The 27,362-nt window shown below is 41.4% G+C and overlaps 1 protein-coding gene across 5 annotated transcripts in view; it reads left to right on the plus strand.

Annotated features, from left to right (window-relative positions):
• Window positions 1–27,362, plus strand: part of LOC111654713 (C-myc promoter-binding protein-like) — a 70,940-nt gene that overhangs the window by 9,060 nt on the left and 34,518 nt on the right. For all 5 annotated transcript variants that reach the window (XM_023405834.2, XM_087173865.1, XM_087173863.1 and 2 more), the window contains exons 2-12: window positions 7,784–8,114; window positions 11,440–11,686; window positions 14,841–14,910; window positions 17,471–17,640; window positions 21,459–21,772; window positions 22,136–22,202; window positions 22,429–22,487; window positions 22,599–22,743; window positions 23,245–23,420; window positions 23,936–24,036; window positions 24,997–25,212. In XM_023405834.2, coding sequence (XP_023261602.1) covers window positions 7,804–8,114; window positions 11,440–11,686; window positions 14,841–14,910; window positions 17,471–17,640; window positions 21,459–21,772; window positions 22,136–22,202; window positions 22,429–22,487; window positions 22,599–22,743; window positions 23,245–23,420; window positions 23,936–24,036; window positions 24,997–25,212 — 1,876 coding nt within the window. In that variant the 5' untranslated portion in view covers window positions 7,784–7,803. The remainder of the gene's footprint in view (window positions 1–7,783; window positions 8,115–11,439; window positions 11,687–14,840; window positions 14,911–17,470; window positions 17,641–21,458; window positions 21,773–22,135; window positions 22,203–22,428; window positions 22,488–22,598; window positions 22,744–23,244; window positions 23,421–23,935; window positions 24,037–24,996; window positions 25,213–27,362) is intronic.

Below are 27,362 nucleotides of genomic sequence, written 5' to 3' on the forward strand. Positions count from 1 at the left end.
CATAACATTGAAGATGTAATTTGAAGTCAAGGAGAGTTCTTCGGTAGGTAAAATGAGTGCCATAGCTGCAGCTATCCTCATGGAATAAAGCAGCAGCTTTCTCTTTCTCTAATCTTGTTGCTTGCTCGAAAGTATTTTTGTTGTGCATTTCACAAAGCTGAGACACTTCAGAGGGTTTCTGTTTTTAATAAGACAGAAAGTCCCTTCTCGTTGGTTATTCACGAGGCGAGGGTTGAAATTATGAGGGAAAAATAAAAAATAACGAGAGAAACAATAGAATTTATAGCCTCTGTGGTTTAAGATAGTTGCTTCCCAAAGGCATTTTCTCTGCTTAATACATCTATAAATGCAGTCAGTGTCAACACCCACTGAGACGTCGTTGATAATTAGTACTATCTTAAATTTCTGTAAAACCTTCATCTCACAGCATCAGTCAAGCAATATAACAACAAAACCTGGCTAAAATAGTTTGAACTCCTTTGAGATTCTTCAAGTGATTTTAAAGTAAACTGGTTACTGTAAGTCTGCTGACCTACTGCCAGTCTGGGGAGTCATGATTCCTTTATCCTAACCGATGAGTCCTGTACACCATCGGTCCAGTTTCGGCGGCTGTTGTGGCCGAAAAACACAGTGAATAAATATTTGGGACTGACTGGCTCAGGGGAGGAATGCATCATCTGTGTGTTTATTGTTACCTTGTTAAAAAATCAAATGCCACCTAAATAAGGTGAGATTGACTTCATTAGTCTCTGAGGGAAAATTAGATTCAGACTTTAAAATAAAAGCACTACTGTTTAAGGATGCGCACACACACACACACACACACACACACACACACACACACACACACACACACATACAAGCTGACAGCTTCAAATAGTCACATATCTAATTGAAACATAAAATATCTGTTGACGAAGGTTAATGCATCCCAACTATCTCTTTTGCATAACATCTCCTGGGTTCACACACACAGTTATTAAAGTGCATATAGTGCATATGTAGTGCCAGTTGTTTTGTAATTAAGTTGACAGTAATACAAGGAAGAACGCTGTTATCTGCCGAACAGGCTGGTAGTAGATCCATTTCCTGCAGTACCAACAGTTAATATGCAAACTTATACCTAGAGCTGGTAAAGCCTAAAGTTGGTTCCTCTGTGGATGTATGCTGTAGCTTCCTTTTTTTGTCTGTGTTCTTTTGATTGTTGTTTTGGAGCTATGTCAGCACTAGCAGAAACTCCATGCTCATTAAATTTCATTTGGTCCGATTAGGTTAAATAACAGGTCCCGTGTAGAGATCACAATTTTACTTTCTCACAGAGGTCATCTTTCCTCCGAGATGTTACATGACCTGATGCCGTGAAAAGGCACAAGAGCCAAACACCCATCCCTCTGGGCTAACTGGAAGCAGATGCTTGGCTAGTGAGGCTTCCTACTGGCTTGTGTTTATGTTCTTGAGCACATTCCTTTTCACCTCCTCCACGTGTCTGCCCTGCTGTGGCTGACTCCGTGTTGGATGTCTATACAGCTGGGCCCGAGAGCAGCGACTTGGCTGTTGGAGCCTTAAAATGAGAGTCCCTTTGGTGAGTTTCATTGGCCCCGGTTCTCGTGAATTTGAGACAGCTGGAAATCGTTCCCCCTGTCACGTTGGCTTAAACAAAAACCTTGTGGAAGCCACTGAAGGCCTGTTGGGTCTGGACATCTTATCGAACTCCCCCCTGAGCTCCTGCTGTGGTTAAAAGTCAGAGAGTTTGGGCTGGGAAGCTTTGTCTATGGCTCTGGCACCAGACCCTTGATGTGGCAGAGTTTAAAGTTTCTGGGCCTGTGGTGCTTTTCCACCAAAGTCTGTTTCTCTTGTTTCTCTGGCTCCCACACTGCTGTCTATCCTGTGTGATTACTGTAGAGAATCAGCCGGAACCCAGATAATCTGTGCATTCAGCTGAGTCACAGCATAAAACACCTTTAAAGCAAGTTAAACACATCATTTAAGGTGCTCTGTAGTCAAATACTGATTTCACTCTTTACAAAGACAAATAGTCTGCAGAGTCTTGAGGAAAACCACGTCTTAAGGGATTTGTAATAAATGACCCCATGTCATAAATGATTTAGAAACGCATAAATATATTCTGTAGTGCTTCAGGACCACAGTGAAGGGCCCTGGTAACCTTTAAAGAGGCTTCAGGCCTGAGCACATCCTCTCTTAAAAGCTCACAGCTTTTTTTGCCGGGAGGAATCAGTTGTAACTTCTCTCTGGGCATTTACCTCAAGACCAAGTCAAGTTTCCCTTCCTGGTCAGTCTGCCGGGGGAGAAGTAGGGCAGCCAGCAAATTAAGATATCTGGATTAGACCACGTAAGCAGCGATGCAGATATTTTATTCTTACGTGTCAGGCACAGTGTCACAGAGTCACAGCTCTGTCTCTTTTGGATCCAGTTCCTGGGAGGAAATCCAGTGATGCTCAATGCATGAAAATCCATGAGCTAAATCTGCACTTCACAGGTTTTACACACTGTTCTGCCTTCTCAGCATTTTAATGCAACGAAATTCCAATTCAAGGCTTTTTGTTGAATGTAATCTGTAAGGTACCATCTCTCTGCAGATTGAAATTTTAAAAGATTGTTTTTTCCCAGGTTTCATCATCATATCAATGCGGAATAGTCTGGGCCAGTTTTTGCTGCATAAGCAGGAACTGTGAAATCCAAAATTCATTTTTCATTCTGTCACCTGTGTCTCTGTCGTGAACTCAGCAACATTGATTTCTATTACTATTCCTGAAATATAGGGCAGGCAGAGCGAGCAGGTCGAGGACAATAGACACGGTTTGATTTCAGTGGGAGTCCAGGGTAGTCCCACATATGCAGTGTATATAAATATATATATATATATATATATATATGTGTGTAATTCTTATGTAATGTGTGCCACAGTGCTGCTGCTTTGGTTTGCATTGTATTTTTAGCAGGCTGACAACATGGCAAGGATGAGTGTCATTCTTTGGCTCGTCATGTGGCTCTGTAGCCAGTGTAACAGGAGGTGATACTGCAGAGCTCTCCAACACTTTTGCATGGGACTGCAATAATTGAGGTCAACATCTTCCTTTTTTCTTTTTTTTCACAGTTTTGTACTAAGTGAGGAGTTAACTGTACTCACTGTGTGTTCCATGAAATGATACTCAAGTCTGTTTTTTGTCAGTCGAGTCTCATGCAAAATCCCTCTGGGTCAATAAAGCAGCAGTCATTTGCAAGAAACAAGATAGCCGCTGCACTGGGCGACACCCTGCTTAATTCCATCCTTCATCTCATTACACATTGCATAGCATATGATGTTATAGTGTTACAGTTTTTTTTTTTATATTATCAGCATAGGCCGTGAATATATTTTTAAAATGAGGAGCAGTTGAACTTAGATTGGCTTTGTGTTGACAAAACCTCACATGTTGAATACATTAGTTTCTGCCTTTCATTATGTCTGTAAAGTAGAAGAATGTGACCCCAGGACCTCGTGCTTATAGACACACACACACACACACACACACACACACACACACACACACACACACACACACACACACACACACAGACACAAAACTTCATAGACATTTCACCCCGTCTTCAGGCTGTCTCTCTCTCACATGTAGGCTTTTTATGGCGGTGTTGTGAGCAGACGTGAAGGTGTAATAGGAATGTGTGTGTGTTTGCTCCACCACTATGAGCTTCCTCGACTTCTCATTTCCCATTTCACTTATACTATTGTTTTCCCTGAGCCTCAGCTGTTCTATCCTTCCATCAAGAGCAGAGAAGATGCTGGTGAAAGCTTGAATCAGGAGGTTTTATAGTAACCTGGATCGGTATGAAAATGTGATGTGTAACTATTTAAACCATCTGAGGATCCTCTTGCATCAGTGCTGCAGTGAACCTGTTTTCATTTTGAAATGAGAGACGAATCTCTTTTGTATTTTGTGTTTTTTTATTGCTCTGAATTCCCAAGCAAACGTGTCTGAAAGAGAAGTGAACATGTGTCCCACATCCTGTCTTCATGGGTGTTACACCAATGTGTTGTAATGCAAGCGGCCCAGGGACCTTTATGAGCCTGCTCTGTGTGTCGGACAGGAAGCTGAACGCAGACTGTGGTCTTGGACTCAGGATGCTGTGCAGATGTGCGGCCCTCAGAGCTCTTGTGGTCACTCTTAGCCCGACCAGTTATTCCCCAGCTGATAACCACAGTACCATGGTAGATTTGAAATACTGGATTGAATGTCTTGATGCCGGATGAGGAGTGGATGGACCATAGGCCTCATTCACTCCCTCTCCCTTATCACAGCTGACCAGACATCACTTGGCACAGAAAATCAGCTCAGTGTGCTGTGACTGTCTTCTCATCAGTTTCTCACAGTGAGGAAGTGATGAGGTGAGATGCATTTGTAATCTGAGTGTAAGAGCCAGAACACAGTGAACCAGCATTTTCTCACCATCTGTCAATAACAGGACGTGACAGCCAGAGAAAGAAACACAAATCGCTCTTTGTTTGGATATAAGCTTGGCTCGTTGAACGTGCAAAGATCATTTCATTAAACCAATAATCACCCAGCATTAGGTAGGTTTGTGTAAACAAACCCTTTTCTCTACCAAATATTGTGACTGAAACAGCTAATGATGAATAAAACTACTCATTAGACTAAAAAAAATGACACTTATTGAAGAAAACCCAACCAAACCGGTCGAGGCAGGTGGCCGCCCACCCTGAGTCCGGTTCTGCTCGAGGTTTCTGCCTCTAAAAAGGTTAAAAGTTTTTCTTTGCCACTGTTGCCTAGTGCTTGCTCTTGGTGGGAATTGTTGGGTCTCTGTAAATATTATTATAAAGAGAAGGTTAGACCTGCTCTATTCGGAAAGTGCCTTGAGATAACGTATGTTGTGAATTGGTACTATACAAATAAAAAATTGACTTGACTTGAAGAAAAGACAAAAATAAATTGGATTCTGGCACATTCAGCCTGCATCGCTCTCATCTGCATGATTTGATATTAAAGATAACTTTTCTGTTTTTACATGTATTATACAGCAACATGTGTCACAAAGAAACTTTGAAGTGAAATGTTTTCAACACTGTGGCTGATCAAACAGAAAGACCAAAAATGCAGATGTGCAGATGGTAGAGGTCAAATATTCTGTCACTTTAATCTCTTCTAGACTTATACTGGTCTCTGATGGTGAGGTGGATAAAAGGAGGTACTAACAGTGGTTTATGTAGCTGTGGTGGTAGCTGGAGTCTTGCTCGAATAACATCACACAGACTGGAGTTGGCAGCTTTTTCACCTTTTCCTCTGAGCCAACACATTTAGATGAGCTAACACGCCCTGCTAATTAAACCTCTCCTCCCACACCCTCTTACTACATATGGTTGGAATCACAGAGCTTGTCCAGTTGAATTATTCAGAATTACACTGGGCTCTGGAAACTCTTGGATTTGAAAATCTGGATGCAATGAGTGAGAAAATTGTCACTGACACCAACTTAGAAATGTTTTTAAAGAAAGAAAGGAGCTTTCACATCCTCTATTTGCCATCTGTGCAAAACTCTGTTTTTATATGAAAACCTTAAGACATGTATGAATTGTTGCCTGTTTCTTACATCCAGTCTGTGTATTTGCTGTGCAGGTACACATTTCTCACACGAGCAGCCACGAACCCAGTGGGTTCTCGTGTTTTTTGCCTGACTGACCGGGAAAAGAGCGGGAGTACTGGCAGGGGTAAAGTTTCATTTTAACCCACAGAGACGCACTCGTGTCCTGGAGGCTTGAGGGATGAATCTGGTCACTGAGTCACACTGAGACTTTACACCACCACACCCAGGGGCTGCCAACGAAAACAAAAAAAATCCCCCTGTAAAACAAAATGGAATTACAGTATTTCTTTGTTCTTCAGCACTTTAGCATTTTGCAAAGCTTTTATGCAAAATATCCACTTGCTTTGTAAAGAGGAGATAAAAGGAATATTATGTAACTTCACTTTGGCCACAAGGCTCAAGGCAACTATGTTAGTAGACTGAAAACTAATGAGGTAAGATGGTTACAGTAACAAGAAGTGTTTTTACATTCCAGTGTTTTCTTTGTGATGTGTATCCTTGTGGGTGATCCTAAAACTGATTTATGTTCTGTCTTTGTGTTCTTGGACAAAAAGATTGAACGTTTCTTCGATGAGTAAGAAACTGAGCCCAGTGCTTGAAGCAGTACAGAAGTCTGCTGTTACTCTCTTTTATGTATATAATAACTTGGCTCAAGATTTTGTTGTTGGCTGTGGCTCAGGTGGTCACAGGGGGTGGTGGTCAGATCCCCAGCTCCTCCTGTCCACGTGCCAAACTGTCCTTGAGCAAGACACTGTATCTCAAGTTGCCTCACTTAAAAGTGTCTGCCAAAATGAATAACTGTAAATGTATCGGTCCAAATGGAGAGTTTCAGAAGTTAGATGTAATGCAGATGTGTTCATTATTTCACATTTCAATCAAACTGCCTCACAATGGAACCAACTCGCCATAAAAATCAAATCAAGGAGGCAAAAAAAGGACAACACAAATTAAAGACAACATTTTTGGAAAAGCCTCCAGCAGCAGCAGCTCTTTTTTTTTAGAGATGCCATTGTTTCTCCTCGCATCATCGATTTTGTTCTCAGTCAGTGTCTCTGGCCCAAAAGCTTTTTAGCGGTTTTGTCTTCAGTGGTCCCATCTCCTCTGTCTTCTTGAAAAAACAATGTGATCGTGACACAGCAAACAGTCACTGGTTAAGATTCACTGGCTCTCCTCAGAGGGTGGTGAGTGTGTTTGTTGAGTCTCCCTCCTGTGTTTCTGAAACAGAGATTATCACCACATGAACCTTTGCTTGACTGTGAGGATCACGGCTGTAACTCTCACCTGTGCTGTTTTTAGGGGGGACTTCTGACTGTGATAATAAAGTGAACTTTTGTGATGATGTCCAAGCAGAAAACCATTAATTCACTGAGGGTAACTTTATCATCGATAAATGTCCGGTTTTCATTATTTTTCTACTTGAAGATAACGTGACGTCTCTGGTGTTTCTGTAATGATAACTTGGTCACCCACCCATGTCGGTGGACCTTTCAGCCTGTGCGTCCTCAGAAATTGTAGGTGATGTTGTACAGTAAGGTTATGCCCTTCTTAGGACAGATTAAGGAAACTACTGTTTGTCTTTTATCACTGTGCTTAATAGGGTTTAATATGCTCCATGAAATCACAAGGCTTCTAATCAGCACGTTTTTATGTGGGACCGGTCTGTAATTTAGGCAGAATGTCAAGTGTGAAGAAACACCTCACTGCTCCCTTTTTAAAATGCACACTCAGGTCTGTGTAGCCGACCAGGCTTTAACTGTTTCACTGTTTAGAATTAGAGAGAGGTTCAAACCCTAAACACACCAACAGTGTTCTGTCCTCGACATGTTTCGTCAAAGTGTCCTTGAACCGGGACACTGAACCTTTAGCTGGTCACGTGAACTAAAGTCAACCTGGTGAAAAACAGTCAGCTAACTGCCTCAACTGTAAACGGCTGCCTGGTACCTAATCATCGCCCCTCTCCTCCTCATATTTTCACCCTCTCTTTTCATTTGCCCTTCCACTGCCACACCCACCCCCCCAGCGAGATTTATGACTGTCAGAATTTTTATTTTACTGCCATAGCAAGGACGCAAGAACCGTCTGTACCTGCTACCACAATGAAAATTAATCTCCCCTCTCTCTCTCTCTCCTTCTCTGTGTCTCTCTTCCTTCTGCAACCGTGCAGGCAGTTGGCGGGGATGGGAGATGATGGAGGACAAAGGCCCTCGTGTAGCCGACTACTTTGTGGTGGCCGGTTTGACGGACCCGTCCAAGCCGTTGGACCAGGAGATCCACTTTGATGACGTCTGCCACAAGACGGCCAAGCCTAAAGCGCCCGTCACCGACGTGGCTCTGGTAATCCGCTCGATGGGGGAGGAGGTGCCACCAGGGTTCACCTGCATAGAGACAACACCAACCGGCCAGTCAGCTGATCTCAACAATGGTGGCCTCATGGCGCCCCAGATATTCCTGTGCTACAGGCGAGGTCGTGACAAGCCCCCACTCATCGACCTGGGGTAAGAACTAAAGGAGTCTTCATCTTAATTTCTCTTTCTAGTTTGAGACAGAAAACTACTATAAATGTCTCGGTATAAAACACATTTCTCTGCACTGTAATTCAAATTTCAACTTTGATCTGTAGTTTGATCACTGGCTGGCAGTTCTGCTCAGTTATACGTCTCACTGGCAAATGTGAAACTCTCTGTCACATCCCCAAGTGCCCATGGATGAATTTGCAATTCAATTCAGTGTAAGATAGTGTTGCGAGCTCCATGGAGGGAAATTGCTTATGGTTGGATAATGTCAAACTGTCCCTGCACCTTCACAGTCACATTGAAAAACCAGTTCTGGACAGGCCTCTGTCTTGAAAAGCATTGATATTGGTGTCAACTGTTCCCATTGCATTGTATTATGACCACAAAATCCTGACTGAAAGCCCTTGTTGAACTCATAATTATCTCCATATTCACAGTGTAAATGCAGACAGGTTGTCAACAATTATGATGTTATCACAACAAAGGTCATTCTACAAGAAGTCAGAGTAGTGTTAATGTTTGGTCGTTCCACCTTGGTGTTGCCATACCAGCTCCTGCTTTTTCTATAGAATATGCTCACACATTTTGCTGAAATGTTTGATAAAACATTTGCAAACTATTAATGAAAACCGTTCAGAAAAGTTTTCAGAATTTTCTAGACAGTCAAAATCAAATAAGGCCTTCAACTAACAAATTATTTTCATAATTGATTAATCTGTTGTTCAATTAACTGATTAATTGTTTGGCCAATTAAATGTTATGGAATAGTTTGAAAATGCCCAATGTTTCCAAAAGCCTAAGGTGACATCTTCAAATGCCATGAGACTGAAACCTGAAGATTTTCAATTAACTTTCACATTAGAGAAGGAAAATCAGCAGCTCCACAAATGAGAAGAAAAATGATTTAATTATCAAAGTAGTCGCAGAATATGATTTTTACCAACTAACTGATTAATCTACTAATCGTTTAAGCTATTAAAGAATCACTGTAATGACGTGCAGAGGGTCAGAGCCTACTCATCATACATGCATTGCAACATGTTACCACAACCATTATTTCTTCCATTCCAGCTGTTGTTATCAGCTAACCACGTGTTTGCTGTTGTTTCTAAGTGTCTGTTTTCTCTGCCCTGCTGTTGCTTGCTACTGTGAGAAAGAAGCACGGTTCCTATCTAAAAAGTGATATCCCATGCAGCACTTCCCTGTTGTGATTTTACTACAAAAAGGGGAATAGCGTGAAACGCTGTTCCATCTGTCGTCCTCAGTGGCATTTTCTGGACTGTATGAATTCAGCACTGTTTGTTCAGTCCTCTCACACCTCTGTCTGACAGAGGCTGGTGGTGACAATACTAAGGAGGTTAATACTGGCCTCTGACTCCGCAGAGTGCAGTGCTTATCAGGCACTGACACGGAGACTCTCACAAGGTATCAGCAGCTTCTGTGCGCTGATAGCTCAGAGGGGCTGTGCCTCCCAGACACTGGTAGGACTAATGGGAAGCTGAGGTTTGTGTGTGTACGTGTGCGTGCGTGTGTGTGTGTGTGTGTGTGTGTGATTGTGCAGGTCTAGACATCATTTATGTCCATTTTTTGCCTTCCTGCCAGCAACAGCCGTGACCAGAGGCTGTATGTTTTCAGGTTGTCTGTCTGCCCCGTTCTCAGTAACGCTTTGAGGCCATTTCTTCAAATCTGGCATAAATATTCACTTGGACTCAAGATCAACTGATTAGAATTTGGTGCTCGAAGTTCAAGGTCACAAAAGGTGACCTGACAAAACACGTTTTTTGTCATTACTCAAGAATTAATTTGCTAATTATGACAAAATTTCACACAAATGTCCAATAGGATAAAATTAAATTTCCCCTCAGGGTTTCCATCAATAGATTGTTAAGCAGAGATGGTATCCACTCAAACACTGACACATCGTGTTTTGTGATCACTTTGTTAGCTGATGGCCTAAACAATAGCCATACTCATTAATGTAAACTTTTTGTTTTGCCTCAAATAGCATCCTCTGCTCTTTTTTCCTGAAGAGGAATGTTTTCTTTCATAAGTCTTTTAATGTTTTATGATGTTATTTTCTAGTGGAGGTGGGCCACTTCAGCAAAAATGAAGACCAACTCCTTTAGAAAATACTGCACAAAACCCTGACCTGCTTTCACAACTACAGCTGTTTGGAGAGGTGTTAAGATCTACTCTAGCAAACACAAGAGCCAATTTAAAATTCAGTAGAATTTGCTCGGTCACCATTAAAGGAATAATGTCAACTGCAGTGTTTTGATGGGAGAGACTGAATTGATAAAAACTGGTCTGCTGTCACAGCAGAGAAAATGTGCACACAGTGTTTGGCCTCGCTGCGAGCAGAGCCGAATCATCACATCAATGAGCACTGAAATGGAACAACAGACAATAAAAAAAAAAAACCTACACTTGTCCACTTTGAATTCTGTTCTCTTTTCAGCTTTCAGATAGTGCCACAAAATGCTTGTGGAGTTCCACAGTAATGGATGATAAGTGCATAATGGAAGCACAAAGAGGGATGTTTGAAATCACTGCTACGATTCTGAGTACTTGTCCTCTAAGTGCTTTGTGTGAGTGTCCTCTTGTGCCTAATGTAAAGCTCTACTGGGTTCATTTTTGACTGACAGTGTACTCGAACGTGCAGTGATATACCATATGAGGACTGTCAGATACAGCAAATCACACATTTGTTCAAAATTGAATTATCATAAAACAAATCTTAATACAAAATAATTATATTCTTATTTTGATTAGGACATACAAAACTTTTTTCTGTTCTGAGCCTGTTCTATTTATATTCAGGCAAAAAAGTTTTTATCTTTATATGAAACACCTCTTCAACACAATAATATCTATTATAATTTTAAAATAGTTGTGTTCTGAAATATAATTGCACAACAAACCAAATGTGCATTTTGTTCAAAGTGTGCTGCAGTTTAAAGGTGGTTCATAGATAAGGAGACAGTGAGAACTGAGTGTGTATGAATAAACATATTACATATGTGCTGCATCTTAATTCAACATTGCATCAAATGTTGCTTTGCATCTCATGACGTACAAAGCTGACATTTGGCTTAATCAACTTCATTCCTTTAGCTACTAAAAAACTGGGATAAATGTCCAATGTTACAATCAAATTTTGAGCTCCACCTAATCGGCCCAGTGAGATCATGACAGCATATTGTGTTGATAAAGTCTACATGGGAATCACGCTCATAACTCTGTGATGATGTGGATTTTTTTTGTTTTTTTTTGGGCTGACTGCCATGTTCTGCTTCCTTTCCCTCAGTGTGCTGTATGAGTGGAAGGAGCGACTAAAGCAGGGCTGCCACCTCATTCAGACCACACCCTCCGGTCGTCCAGCCAATATCAGCGGCAATTCCTCCCAGCGCATCTATGTCACCTACCGCCGGGCGCCCGAGAGTCAGCCACACGCCGCCCTGGCTGTCACCGACATCTGCATCATCATCCCAAGCAAGGGAGAGACACCTCCCCACACCTTTTGTAAGGTGGAGAAGAATCTCAACAGCAGCATGGTGAGAGAGACACTGATGTATTTTTAAACGTGTTGTATAAAATTCTCCCCTACAGTTCACAATGTCTGTTTTGCATTTTGTCTGGTGAGGTCAAGTCCAGGTATTATAACAGTGTTATTTTAGTTAAGTTCTCTGTGAACACGGTACTGGTCAATGACTTTCAGTCTTGTGTAGTCGGACGGCCATCGAGACTACTGGGACAAGACTCTCTCTGTGCCTGTCATTTGGGGTGCGCAGCATAGCATGCTAGGTGCGTGTTCCAGCGGTGAAGTCCAGGGTGTCACACTGCCGCCAGTAGACGCTCCTTCTCTGTACTCGCTGTTATATCGCTGCCGGTCTCTCGTCTTCAGTCCCAATGAATCCCATTCAAAGCTTCAAAACTCATGATCTGGTGGTGACGGAAGGGGAGACTGATCTTTCTTCTTCTCTGGTTAACCCTTGAATTGGCACTATCCCTACAGAGCTGAATTTCTTTCCCAGTCTGACCATCACGTCATTGTTCTGGCTGATGCCCTGGATGCTCACTTGTGCCTACCTACAGAGTGCAAGCACACGAGAGTGAGCAACAGGATGCTGACTGCAGTTCACTTAATGGATCCCAGTGTCATTAAGTTTATAGTTTATAATTTATAGTTATATCGTTGGTGTTTATATGCAGATTGTATTTTACTGTATATTTTAATGATTTTAGTCTTTATTTATTTTAACATATGCTGCCAAGAGGACTGCTACCAAATTTCTTTTTGTTTTTTTAACTCATTTCACCTGCACACAGTTTTTCAGGTACTTGGCAGGTAGGTTGTTCAAAACATCTTGGTGATCCTGGTACAGTTGTTCTATAGATTTAGGGTGTCTCAGTGTCCTCTGTTTCTTCATGTGATCCCATGACTCTGGCTGTATGTTTGGAGTTGTTGTCTCATGCTGTAGAATTAGAATTTTGGACTGATCAGACGCCTCCCTGATGAAATTCCATGATGGACAATCTAAACATCTAAAATACCCAAAACCCTTGCAAAGTTCTGTGGTTGTTCAAGGGAATTCTTGAAAGTGAAGGAAATAGGTAGCCGAGGGTGTAGGATGAGGGTAAGTGGGTATTAACATGCGGTACGAGGGTGGAAGTTTTTTCTTTTAAGCTACTTCATGACATTTTGAATTCAGCAGACTGTTGTGTTGCTTATCTCATCAGAGCCTTGCCTGAAATTCAAAATGTCAAGTTATTCTTTAGTCAGAGTCTGAATCCTTAAGTCCACTGCTTCACTACCCTCAAATCCTTCTTCGTGTGTTTTAAAGGAGAGTCTTAAATTGGTGAAATGAGCTTTGGGAACTAGTCAAGAATATGAAATGACATTGAGCCTTATTGCAATGACAATGAGCATGCCTGATCAAACACTGACAGACTTAGCCTCCACACATCCTCATGTTTCAAAATGATGCAGAGTTGTGTTGGAAATATCTCAGCCTAGAGCTAGGTAGATCTTCTCTGTGTTTTTAGTGCAGGACAGAGGATGAAAAGTAGACTGCAGCTCACCTGTTAATTCTTCTTCTGAGTTAATTGTGTTTTTGCAGTAGTTAGGAGAGAGATTTCAGCCCCTAGGTGAGCTGCTTGAACTGGTTAGTGCATCCAATTATGGAAAATTGTGTAAAACCATCCTACATTGCCTTAGGAAGTCTTTTAATACTGTGTGTGTTTATGCTGTTTCACTCTTGTTTCTTTTTGAAGAGGGAAGTGGAGTCTCTTGAGCTTTATTTGCTTGGTTTCCTCCGCACTCAGTATTTGTGCTGTTTAAGAATATTTCTCTCTCTTTCCACCTCCCTTTCATATTCTCTTTGTTTGTCTCTCTCTCTCTCTCTCTCTCTCTCTCTCTCTCTCTGTCTCACTCTCACTCTCTCACCAACCCAACCACACACACACACACACTTAAAGTAGAATAGTGTAAAAGTCTTTCCTGTGTAAGTTCGGTCTACATTTGGCGTTTCGTAGACCAGACGACCCCCCTGAGGAGCTGTGTGTGCCTGCACATGTGTCGTAAAAATCTCTGCAAGCAGAGAGTAAGTGTGACAGGAAATGTTTTGAGTTTTTATATTTTCTACAGGGACTCGTGGTGCATGAAGGAAAGGATGAGGGTTCTACACTAAAATTGGGATTTTAGCTACACTAATTTTTCAATCTGACTAATTTAGGAGCTTTGAAGATCATTTTAATATTTCAGCGCCGCTCTGGGACCATACTTCAGTTTGTTAAAGATTTAGTGTGACTTTTCGTCGCCGAAGACCCACTTCCTCACACAGTGACTAATAATCACAAATGTGTATTTATCAGATGTATCATTGCTTGTCTCTACATGCTAATAGTAAAGTTGCTGACTGCAGATCCCTCAGTGTAGTTGGACTGCACTGCTCAATCACCACAACCTGCTTCCGGCAAGAAACCATAATCAACGGCAGAGACAACTTACAAATAGTCTCTCTAAAGCCAGACTTTATTTTGCCACAGAGCCTTTGTTTTCCATTAATTTCAGTGTGGTACAAAAATGATCCTGCATTGACTTAATATTTCCAAACATAGGTTGGCTACTAAAACTATTTATTTCAAAGTTTTTGAAATAAATTTGATTGTGTATTGCATTTGAAAGGTTTTTATGTTCAGCAGCGGACTCTCAAGTCTCACATTTCAGCGCATCCTCGAATGCGTCATCAAGGAGATGTTTTAAAACAGGCCGTGCTTGTGCATGCTGATAATGTTGCGGCGCAGTTTTGAAACTCATACATTTTCATGGTGTACTGGTATAATTTAAATACAATTGTTTTCTGCAAGAGGGAAAATAGGTCTTATCTGCTTTGGAATTGGAATAATTTTGTAGTTAAAAACAGTATCTTAACACTAAGAACATTACCGCAGCAAAGTGAGAACTTCAGTCATTGGAAGTCAGCAAATCAACAGGATTTTCAGCTGGTGTTGAGTCTTGATGGGCTAAAAAATGAATGTTCCTTTTAGAAATATCGTTGTAACCTGCTTGATTGGGGTTATAATTTGAAGTAATTGAGAAAATGAACTATTGGTCCAGATTTGATGGAACTTGTTATTATGCATTTTTTTTGTCACTGGCTGTAAGGGACAACATGCTAACTCTTCCCACTTTACTGTTGTTTTCAGTGGGGCTCCTCTGTCTACCTGTGCTATAAGAAGTCTGTGGCCAAAACCAACACAATAGCCTACAAAGCAGGTAAGCCTTCCTAATCCCATAACCGCCGGTGTACACACTACCACACACTACAATACTGATGTGTACCTCCTGTTCCTGGTGAAAACTGATACCAAATAACGTGTTGTCTGTAAACACTTTCTCTCCTTCCTCATTTCTTCCCCTAATCGCCGGTTTCTTGTGTGAGGGAATGAGGGTAGTTTCAGATACATGTGAAGAGTTGCCTGCAGTTATATGAACAAAAATTGGACAAGTTGTTCTAAAAATCATTCTTTAGTGATAAATATTTATGGCATTAAACATATAACCTGTTTCTGTATGTGTTACAACTGAGCTACTGCAGAAATGTTTCTAGAGAGGGGGGTCGGCCACAGGGTAAATTGGCTCCATGAGGAAATTCTGCTACAGCTGCACTTGCATGTTCAGGCTTGTTGAAGCATGTTGATACCTCAGATTTGGAGCTGTGGGATAAGCCTCTGTACGCCAGTATTCTTCCTCTTTAAAAGGTTTAAATGGTTGCCATATACAGCATGAAATGGTAATGCAAGGCTTATTTCACTTTTAAATCCATCAGACTTTTCAGTGCCAAAAACACTGACAGAAGATTGTCATTATCTGATAACACTGTTAGCTCAGCGTGGCTGTGTTTGGCACACCCTCAGATTGGCCAGCTGATGTTTTGTTGTACATGTCTTGAATATGCAGCAGACTGTGAACTGAGCGATCCTATCTGTTTTCCACTAATGCTTCAGATGAGTCAGCTCAAAGAAATGAAGTTTATTTTCAACATTTTCAGGCCAGGAAAAATCCAGCACGCATCAGGCTTTTTGGAAAACAGACATGTTTTGCAACATCTGACTTTGTTTCAAGACAAATCCAGACCAGAACAGGCTCAGTTTGTTTTGTTGCTGGGAACATGGGTTTCATTTTGGAATGAAATGACAAATAGAAATGTGCACGTTTAGCTGTAAAGCAGTGCACACACAGGACATTCCCCAGTGTGCACGATATGGTTGACTCATTTTTAGGGATGGAGAGCTGGCAGGTACCTGCTGAAATGAAATCAGTATACTGTACATGTACACTCAGTTGGCAGCTTATCAGGTACCAAAAACTAATGCAGTCTAATACCACAGCTCTACAATAAATCCTCCTCCATGAGTTTATAATGTTTTTGTTGGAACTGTTTCAGAGGTGTTGATTCAACTTCACGGTCATTTCGAAGGCTGTAGATTCTGGTGCTGTTGAAAGGGACGCTGCAGCTCTATGGAGCTTATTAACCTTATTTCCTTTACAGCACATTTAATGTTTTGTTCAGTCTCTCATCAAGTTGCTTTCCAGCTGCATCACTCACCTGTTTTCAGTGTGTCGGTCTGACATACTGTATGCTACCTCCTAATTGCCTTACAACAGACAGATGCTGCAGAGTTAGCATCTGGCTGATCAAGAAAGTAAAACATCCGGCAGCTAAAGTGGCAGATGTTTATCAAACCTGAGTTGAAAAGGAGACAGACATGCTTCCAGAGTCTGAAGTAAATCAGTTAGTTGCCTCCTTTTCTCACAGAGCTATTCTCACACTATGTCTGTGTTGTGCTGTTAGATTGCATTTTGAAATCAGAGGTCAGGATTGTTGAAATTACTTCAGCTAACCCTAATTCTCAAGGGTGGGTCTAAATGGTGATGAGCTCACTGTTGCTGTTGAATGTTATGCTACTTTAACTTTTTATCAAAGTTTTCCATTACTGCCATTTATCTTGTTACTGTTACTAGTAAAAACGGCAGTGGAGAATAGCAAACAGATTTATAATAAAGTAATCTGTGTATTAGCTCCAGGGACAATTCTAATCACAGTGCTATCATAAATTGAGTTTCTGACCAAGCCTTCATGACACAGCAGTTTTTGTGTATTTATTTCCTCAGCGGGGCTTTAATGTAACTGTACACTTGTGGGTGTTTACATGATGAATAACTGTGTCAGATTATTTTAGTTAAGTGTTCAATGATACAGGATTTAAAGAAGTGTGTGTGTGTAAATATACACTTCTTGTTTGTAAAGTATGTAGATGGGCATTTTAAAATGTGCATTTTCAATCTTTTGAACTTTAGGTGAAACGTGTCAGTGGTCTGAAAGTTTGAAGGTTTATCAGTCGGTAGGAATGAAGTTGTTAAACTACACAAGCTGTTTTCCTGAAGCGGCTGTTTCCACAGTCTGTGACTGTTTGTGCTGCTTGTACTTACCATCCTCAAGCCAAAGTTAGACGTAGCACAGAGTTAAGAAAGTGCAAAAAATAAAATCACTACTTCATCGTTACTTGTTTGTGTGCACTGACAGTGACTAATTACCCAAAGGCCTGATTACCAAGCACTGATTTCTTATTACAAAGCCACTGACTCAGTGAAGTCGTACAGTATCACTGTAATTATGGTAAACTGAACTTGTTTTGTTTCGTTTTAAGCGTAGTGGAAAGCCGCTTTTGGATCTACATTAGCTCTTATTTGTTAATCACAGGGGGGAGGCTACACTTATCAGCTCTCTAAATTGAGTCCTCAGTTTGTTTGTTTTGTTTTTTGTTCCTGTTAGGTTTATTCAGTAGATATCCAGAGGAGGACTATGAGTCATTCCCGCTTCCAGAGTCTGTCCCCCTCTTCTGCCTCCCCATGGGGGCCACAATTGAGTGCTGGCCAGCGAACACCAAATACTCCCTGCCTGTTTTTTCCACCTTTGTCCTCACGGGAGCGTCTGGAGAGAAGGTAAGACGGAAGTCTGACTAGATTCACTTCTCTATTCTACTTTACTTCTTTCTCTCTCATCCAGTCGACTAACAAACATCTCAGCGGCAGCATCAGACAAGAGAGGCTGTCGGTGACCGTTAGACCTCATCAACAGACTATAACTGCCATCTATACAGCTGACACGACCACAACGGGGAACGACAAAACCACAATGCTCTGGATGCCAGAAGGGAAAGTGGGTCAGGCATGCATGCTGCCATTGTCTGTTGAAAACCTCATATCTCCACATCCAGTCTCATTTTTTTTTTTTAGGACTCATTGACTGAAAAAGAAAAACAGATAAAACTGAATAATGTAGTGATTTTGTTTTTTTGTCTGGAAAAGTTGATGTTAAGTTTTTCATCAGACAACAACAATGCATATTTCCCCTCTCTCTTCATTTTCACTCACTCAGTCAGTCAAGAACATGCACACACAAACAAACATCATGCAAACTTGTAGCGTCCCAGTGATTTTAATATCTCAGTTATGTATTTTCTCATGTAAACATCATATCGCACTTTCAAAGGCTTGGATAAACTCTTATCCCAGTTTTAAGAAATGTGAATATGCTGCCAGGTTTACTCTGAAAAAGAAACTGTTTCTCCATGTAAATACCTCAGTTTCTTTTTTAAAAGTCTTTGTCTGCTATCTGTTCAGCTGCCTCTTTAACTAAAGTCATGTGGTTGTTAGTCAGTAAAACAAGTAAAATTCTTACACCTGTAATTAGGAGGATAGAATCATTATCATTCTCCATCACTGGCAAATGGACGAACCAAATCCCTTCAGACTTTGACGCTAATTAAGAATATCACATACTTGCCTACATTCATTCATTCATACATACAGATTATTCTGCAGGTTATATTGTAGTCCTACAGTCACGTTACTATTAATGCATCATTTTACTAACATCATGGTCTCTGAAAATCCATCACACACACTCCATTAGAGCTGCAAGAATTAATTGATTACTTGATTGAAAGTCACCAACTATTTTGATAACTGGTTAATTGTTTGTCATTCTGCAAAGAAAAAAAGAAAAGAAAAAATACATATATTTATATTGTGTGTGTGAGAATTTGGTGCTTTTGCTTCCTAGATTTTTTTAAATCAAACATTTTTGGGTTCTGGATGATTTGTCGTTACATGATGTTAAATAAACCAAACGATTAATGGAGAAAATAACCGGCAGATTACTTGATAATGAAAATAACCTTTGCAGCAGCAGCCTTAGCAGTTGAACAGCAAGCTAACTGCTTGATCCAACATCCTATTGGAAAGTTTTCTCTCTTTTCTCCTTCAGAGTTTGGTTGTGCATTTCATCATAGTGCTACTGTCACAAGTGATCTTCTATCAGAGCACAGGAAACAAAATTACTCTTCAAGGCTTAATGTTGTTGCACTTCTTGTCATTGTGACGATCAGTAATGTTCAGATGTTTGTTTCAAGGATGCAGTGGTTTGTTTACTTGTCTCCAGACTGCAGTTGAGTTCAGTTTCCTGAGCTCAAGCTAAACGTGACACTGCTTCAAGTGGACACACACATTATTTTCCCCAATCTGTACAAACATAAAAGAAACACACATGCAAATGTATCTTAACAACACCTGTGTACGTACATTTATGTGTAGCTCGGAGAAGACATCACATACTCACACACACACACACACACACACACACACACACACACACACACACACACACACACACAGAGTCTTGATTTCCAAATCTAAACACAAGCCTCCTCTCACTGTGCTGGTCGGTAGGTTTGGAGGTTGTCTCAGTTGGGAATCAGGCTCTTGTTGACACATATTAGTGAATTATGTGGTGAAACACAATCGTGATTAAAAACAAGTAACATCCAAAGCCTCCTGATATTTAGATAGCAGCTGCTCTGCTGAACAAGGCCAGTTAGGGGTCAGGAGCGATCGCCGGTGCCAAACCCTCCGCGGTCCGCTGCTGCTGAGTCAAGTTTGTGTATATACAGGTGCTTGTGTGTGTGTGCGTTTGCCTGTGAGGATATTTGGCTAGGACAGTATGTGTGTGCTGATTTGTGTTTTACTGGCCAAGGTCAGAGGGAGACTCAACAAGACTCTGGCAAGTCTGCAGACTCCATGTTTAACTGAGGCGTCACCTGTTGAGACACACACACACACACACACACACACACACACACACACACACACCACTGTGTTTCTATCCTTATGAGAAATCTGTAATTCACTTAACCATAACCTTCACCCCTGCATGCACAAGATAACTCCCAAGTTAAAAGGTCACAGTTTAATTCGCTCACTCATGTCTGGCGGTAACCCTAAATGCAGGACAGCCCCCATTGGTGTTACGTAATTACACATCAGGCTTTAGGATTATTATTACTGACGCATTGACATGTATACAGCGTTTTACTGTTGCAGATGATCAGGGTGGAGCAGATTTGAACTTCTGTGTGTGTGTAGGTTGTTCATAACAGAGTAAAACCAAACCAACCCACAATGAGTCCCTTGAATAAGAGTGGATTGATCAAATGTTTTTGCCCCTGAAAGACCAAAAAGCAGCACCAGTTTGTTTTGCACACATCTAAGTGTGTCCGATTGTCATTCATGTATATTCAAATAATAGAAACACAATGCTGAAACACAACACCATACTTTCTGAACACAGCAGCAGTTTCTTTTTTTCTTTTTTTTGGGGAGAAACTATTTAAAACCGAGCCATGCGAGGGGCCCGGCCACCGGCAGATAAGCCTGTTAGCTTTGATCTGTGCGTGAATTGGGAATGTCTCATATTTCCAGGAAGCAGAGGGGATTTATTTGGCCTAATGTTGATACTGGCTCAGCTCACTGCAGTTTGTTTGGCCACATTTGGCCCTCATGGTATTGAGGTTCAGTAAAGGTTAAACGGTGATGCACTATACTCACTTTATTTCTATGCTTATTGATGAGTCCATTTATTCAAGAGTGCAGGGATGGTTTCAGAGGACTGCATAGACGTTTCTAAACTGTCTGCTGGTTTTCATTATTTTTTGAGCAGGTCATCTGTTGGACATGAAGCTGCTTCTTCTTTTAAACAAGAGCTGCTTGAGACCTGGAGTTTGGGTTAAGGCTAGAAGTAGTGTAAGCTAAGGGTTGGAGGCATGGTTAAAGTTGATGTTATTTGCCAATGTGTCATTAAGGTTCCCTTTTGAATATAGAAGTAAAAGTGTGTCTGAGGGTGTGCGTTTGTACAAACATTACTGCAGATAATTGGCCAATTCAAGCTTGAAAGCAGCGCTGTATTTTGATAAATAATTAATTGTTTTAGTTCATGTTGCAAAAATACTCAACACTAGCTGGTTATAGTTGCTCAGGGGGGGAATATGTGCTACTTTTCTTTGTCGTATATCATTGTATGTTGCATATCTGACTGTTTTTTCAACATTTTATAATCTAAACAATAAGTTAAATATAAAAGAAGGCAGATTAATGGATAATGAAACTAATAGTAGCAGCATTAAGACTAATGAACAAAGAGATAAAACAGATGTCGGAAGAGGTGCATTCAAGAAAAGCTGACGTGTAGTGAGCTCTGACCTGCACATTTGTTTTGCCAGCATGGCCTTTGAAAGAAAATCCAACATGGAGACGTGTCTAAGTCGGGCACTGTCGCATCATAAACACGACAATGAAGCGATGCAGTGTGGCTTCATACGGTTCTTTTTTAGAAAGGGCCGGTTTGTGCAGTTTCTGTATGTGCAAGCTGAGACTGTCCTGACTGCTGATGGTGAGCTGTGCAACCAACATGTCTCCTGTTTCAGGTGTACGGTGCTGCCATTCAGTTCTACGAGCCCTTCCCGCAGGAGTGTCTGACCGATCAGCAGCTCTCCCAGCTGGGCCTCCTGAACCTGGATCCACACAAACCCTCCTCCCCCAACGCTACGGCTGCAGCAGCTACCGACAGCACCACCACCACCACCACCACCAGCAGCAGCACCGCCAACCCCCGCTTGGTCTACACCAACAAGTGTATCTGTCTGCTCTCCCACTGGCCCTTCTTCGACGCTTTCCGCAAGTTCCTCACATTCCTCTATCGCTACTCCATCTCTGGCCCTCACGCCCTGCCCATCGAGAAGTGAGTCCTCTCTGTTTCTATGCCAGGTTCTTGCTAATTGTCAGTCCTAAGGCAAGAGTCCGACAGTTTGGTAATAGCTTTTCTTTACATTTGGACAAAAGAAAAAGTAAAAAAGAAGAATACACTCAATGACAAAATAAATGGGAAATGGATCACCAGGGGTACTAGGGTTAGGTTGTTTAAGGTCGCATATTTACTTGACATTATCCTGGTAAGTTAATGTGTGACAGGAGATTCATGCTTCTTATGTTTTACTGCTGCTCATAATTTGTACCCCTCTGAGAGGGGTGCCTTGACGGATTACTCAGCCGCCCACTGCTGTTATTTTCGGCCTCACGTCCCGCTAATTTTTCTTCCTCCCAGGCACATCTCTCATTTTATGCACAAAGTTCCCTTCCCTTCCTCTCAGAGGCCTCGCATCCTGGTGCAGGTAAGTTTTGGTCCCAACAGTTTCCTTTGCTGTTTTTTTGCATGGTGTGCATGTTAAAGCTGGGTAATCATCATTTTGCAGATAATAGTGTTGTTTTCTGAAGGTGTTGGTGGATTGCCTGGGGTGCAGGGGTTTAGGTCTTCCATTATGGATGAAAATTTCAATAATTCAGTGCAGGCGTTTTTTTGCTCCGTTGGTTTTATCTCGCATTCCGGGTTTTCTACAGCTTTCCCCTCACGACAGCCTGATGTTGAGCCAGCCGGTGTCTTCTCCGTTACCGCTCAGGTGAGATCAGCTTCGATAAAAGTTTCCTCATGATATCTGATATCAAATTTGTAACCTAGAATACATACGATGCCAGAAAACCTGAATTTTGCACATTTGTGTTTTTTGTAGTGGAGGTCGATTTTCCACGCTGCTCCAAAACCTCGGACCAGAGAACGCCGTCACCCTGCTGGTGTTTGCTGTCACCGAACATAAGATCCTGGTCCACTCGTTACGACCGGCTGTACTCACCAGCGTCACTGAAGCTCTGGTGTCTGTAAGTCAGCGGTTCTCAAACTTTTTCACAATGAGTTACCCTAGACTGATACAAATGAGATCACGGACCCACATCTTTGCTTAAAGATGTTTTATTACAGGAAGTAATAGGAAAAAATCCATGACCAAAATAATCATACAGTCTGTCATTGTGTTACTTATGGATGGAATTACAAATGCTGCTGTTTACAGTTCCAGTAGTTATGTTGTGGATATCTCATAATGTTTAATACCATCAGTGCTGTGGAATTTCTGGGAGAAAGTCAGTGAAAGAGAAATTCCGTCAGGGAAATGCATACTTTGTGGATTGAGGGGGGTACAGGTTTATAGCAGTCATCAGGAGATAGCTGTTATGTTTTTATCCTTATGCTGTAATTTTTTTTCCCCCTTTGAAATGACACTAATAAACCAGCAGCACGTCACATCTTTTGGTCACTGAAGTTACAACTTAGTGTGAAAGTCACTGTCACGTTCTCTTTCTCACCTTCATCCTTCTCCTCAGATGATCTTCCCGTTCCACTGGCCATGTCCGTATATTCCTCTGTGCCCCCTGGCGTTGGCTGACGTGTTGAGCGCCCCCTGTCCATTTATCGTAGGAGTGGACTCTCGTTACTTTGATCTCTATGACCCCCCACCTGATGTGAGCTGCGTGGACCTGGACACAAACACCATCTTCCAGTGAGCAAAATACCCCCAAATCCTCCCATAGCTGTTGTTTTACATTGTATGTAAAGTGTTCTTCTTTGTGCAGAACTTAATCTGTCTTCACTGCTCTGTTGACTTCTCAGGATGAATATTGTATGTATTGTGTGACAGGTTAACTACAGGGCAGTGAGTTGCACATATAATAATTCAGCACTAAAAGCTCAACAGTGTTTCCTTTGCCGCATATTTTTTCCAGACCACGTTACTTCCAGGTCATGAGTTCTAAGTTTAGAGACCAGGCCCTATGTTCCTGGAGCCTTGGTGGAAATGGTTATTTTTGTAGTGTCAGACTTGTTTTAATATGAACAGAATGCAATTTTCTGGTATGTCAGGTAAGGCCAGTAATGGTTCACATCATTTTGGGCCTCATTACCAGCCAGACAGCGTTAGGGTGGTCTGAACTCCCCCGGCCCGACCACTGTCCATGTTGGTTTTGGCCTCTCCAGAGCTCAGTGTGTGTGTGTGTGTGTGTGCCTCTGCTTTTCCAGCAACGAAGATAAGCGAGCCCTCACATGGAAGATCCTGCCAAAGAAAGCCTGTAAAAACCTAATGAATGTGCTGAGCAATCTCTACCAGCAGCTGGTTGATGGTGAGTACTGAGCTGATATATGAAGTGGTGGGACAAATGATTGTACAGATGTGTCAGTTGTTTGATTTTGTTGTATTAATTTCATGGCCAATCCTGCATCAATGATTAAATACACTTTCAGCAAACTCCGTTGTTTTATTTAGTATTCAGTGTAGTAGAGGGCGGTGAGGCTGAATATCAAGTCAAAATCCAACGTGAAGAGAAAGAATCTCCTCTCCCAGTTGGTTTTGTTAGACTTCTTCGACTTTGTTAACACCTTTTCTGACTTCAGTGTAATCAATAAAAGAACAAAATAGAAGAAAATCTGTGGCTAATTGAGGTCCTCACAGGCTTGTTCTGCTTCATTCATCATCTTTAGGGTTTGGATTCTGTTGTCTTTACAATTTCTTCTCTATTCAATCTGATCAGCAAATTGAAAGCAAGCAATAATCCCATCATGGCATCACTTCCTAATTACCCATCTTCCCTCAGATGTGGGGCTCATTTTATTATCGTCAACTTTTCCTGCTGCTATTCATGGACGCTCACTGAGAGACCATGAAACCTGCTGCTTGTTGAGCTGTTGGAATTGAGTGAATCAATTTTCTGATTCAGTGAAGTCGAAAATCTACCCAGTTGCTGCCAGAAGTGCTGAATATTGATATGCCTGCCAGAGGTTTTAGTTGAGACATTTAAGCCTTATGGACTTAAAGATACTCAGGTATCAACTCAAGTTTATTTATTCTAATTGCGTAATCCTAATCCTGGTTTGCAACAGGAATGCTTGCTTACATTTTTAAAGCAGTGCACAGACGTAAGACCTTTCGGTTCTCATACTTTGATCATAATGACTTCATCAAAGTGGCACATTTTCAGCGCCAAGCTCAGTTTGAAGTAATGATTCAACCTCTACGTTGGTGTGAAACAATAGATTCTAAAATATACTGACTAATGCTGAATGTATTTTTGCTCCGTCTTCAGGTCAGCACAGACCTGACGGGCTGCTGGAGCTCAGCATGAGCGATTCGTCAGAGCTGAGCTGCGGGAAGAGCCTCCACACGCTGGAGCTGGAGATCCAGGAAGCCTTCCTCCGCTTCATGGCAGCCATTTTGAAGGGTTACCGTTCATTCTTACGACCGATCACCCAGGCACCGTCTGAGAAAGCCACTGATGCTAGCTCGCTTTTTGACTTGCAAGGTATCTGGAATAATGTCATTCTGGCCACTAGTAGTCCAAAACATTGAAACCATCTATCCCATTGCATGGGATATGTGTATGTTAGAGCCAGACAGCCAGGTCAGAGACACAGGAAACGGGGTGAATCGATTGACTCAGTTGTCCTCCTCAAACTCTTCACATAACAATGAGCCAATTTTTTCTCCCTGAAAGAAATGAATCTACCGGATGATTCCCACCAAACTGTGAACTGATTGCAGATGGTTTAAGCTTTGCAGTTTTAATTCCAGTAATCTGACATGTGCAAGACCAGCTGGTCCCCACTGTGGTGGGTGGATAAGTCAGAAACTCTTGTGTGTTGTCATTTAAACATAACACAATCAAAAGGAAGTTTGGCATGGTTTAACAGGTGTCCTTGTAAATTGTTTATTTTATAGTCCTTGAATGATATTTCTTTTGGAGAGAACCTGTTTACACTAATGGGGATATTGCCAAATTTTCTGCTTCTAATTTGGCCATTTTTCACTGGACTGAGCTAGTGGCTCAGTTAGTTCCTAAAGTTCACAGTAGCACATGAAACCATAATGTCTCAAATGGCTCCTACCCCAGCTTAAGCTCAAGTCACTACCATCAGTTTTTATCTGCAATCAATTTCCTAGATCTGTCACAGTCTCAGATCAGTTCTCAGTCAAGGTTCTTGTGACCCAGAGCTGTGCTGATTTTTATTTAAATCATCTGAGATCTGATAGAAGAGACTGATTAGAAAGGTAAAGCAGTCAAGTGGAGAAAATCAATAATACTCTCAGTATTAAAGCACCTGTGATTAGATGCAGTGTGCAGGTTTGAGGTCCGGTCTCAAACAGTCATTGACAAAAGTTTAGTTTGCTCCACTTTTTAATAATTATTCAGCCAAAGCTGTGAAGCCAGTTTGAGTCACAGTTGTACAGTTACAGTGCATGATTAGCCCTAATAAGTCTATGAATATATAAACTGATGCTGCGTCATCTGTAGCACCTTCCTCTCTACAGCTGGACAGCCTCAGAAACAGATGGTGCTGTTTAATACATGAGCTTTCATTAGTGTCCATCCCCACCTCTGAGTAAATACACACAGAAACTGTATGTGTAGGAAAACTGGGGGTTTAGTGGTTCAAGGCTGTTTGCAGACTGAAGGTGAGTCAGTGAGTCAGTTAGCGCCGCAGCTGCAAAATGCTCCAGAGGCCTGAGCGTGGCCTCTGGATCGGGAGCCTGTGAACGCTGGTTCACATAACAGCTGAAATGAGTTGCGGTGAGATCATGACTGCTCCGCTAGAGGAGAGCTGGAGCCAAGGTCGTGTCCAGTGTGAGTTACATGATATAGCAAACAGGAACGGCCGCAGTACATTACATAATGACTCGAGGAAAGATCTAACAGCTTGTGCACCATGTGTTTGAAAAGCCAGACCATTTTCAGACCTAATATTCACAACAACAAAGAATTACAGAATGTGTTTATTTTTGAGTATAATCTTTTTTTTTGTCCTGCTGCTCCTAAAAAACACGTTTCCTCCATTATATGATTATAGTGCATTTAGTCCAACATCTGTGACTTTAACAGATCCAATCTGTTACATGCAGATTGGATCACTTTTTTCTCGATTAATCAAATAATCATTCCGTTCATAACCAGAAAATGGTTAAAAATGTCCATCATAATTTCCAGAGGCCCAAGGTGACATCTTCAAAAAGTCTCATTTTGTCTTAAACCAAAATCTATATATTCACGTTTGAGGAGCTGGCACCAGAGAATTTGACATTTCTTTCTTTACAAATAACTTGAGATGATTATCAAAATTGATTAAGCGGCTAATTGTTGCACCTCACAATTAACCTAATACTTTGAGGGCTGTGTATTATCAACACTGTTGAGGAATTTGAGCTGTTACAGAGAATTCTGTAATCTAAATGAAAATACAATTGTCTTAATAAATCTGTTGGACTGTTTTGTTGACATTTAAACCTCGTGAATTAATTGTTGATGTTTAAATATCCACACACACATTGAACACTTAAAGGACTTTTTGCCCATATTGGCTAAAAGTTCAATCTAGGCTGAGGAAAAGCTAATCAATAGCTCCTGTAACCCGTTCTTGGCAGCGCAGGCTCATCTAATGCATTTATTGCTATTTTGAA

Source organism: Seriola lalandi, unplaced genomic scaffold (genome assembly GCF_002814215.2).
Source record: "Seriola lalandi dorsalis isolate HSWRI2012SDOR001 ecotype SW California unplaced genomic scaffold, Sedor1 jcf7180002054286, whole genome shotgun sequence".
NCBI lineage: Eukaryota > Metazoa > Chordata > Actinopteri > Carangiformes > Carangidae > Seriola > Seriola lalandi.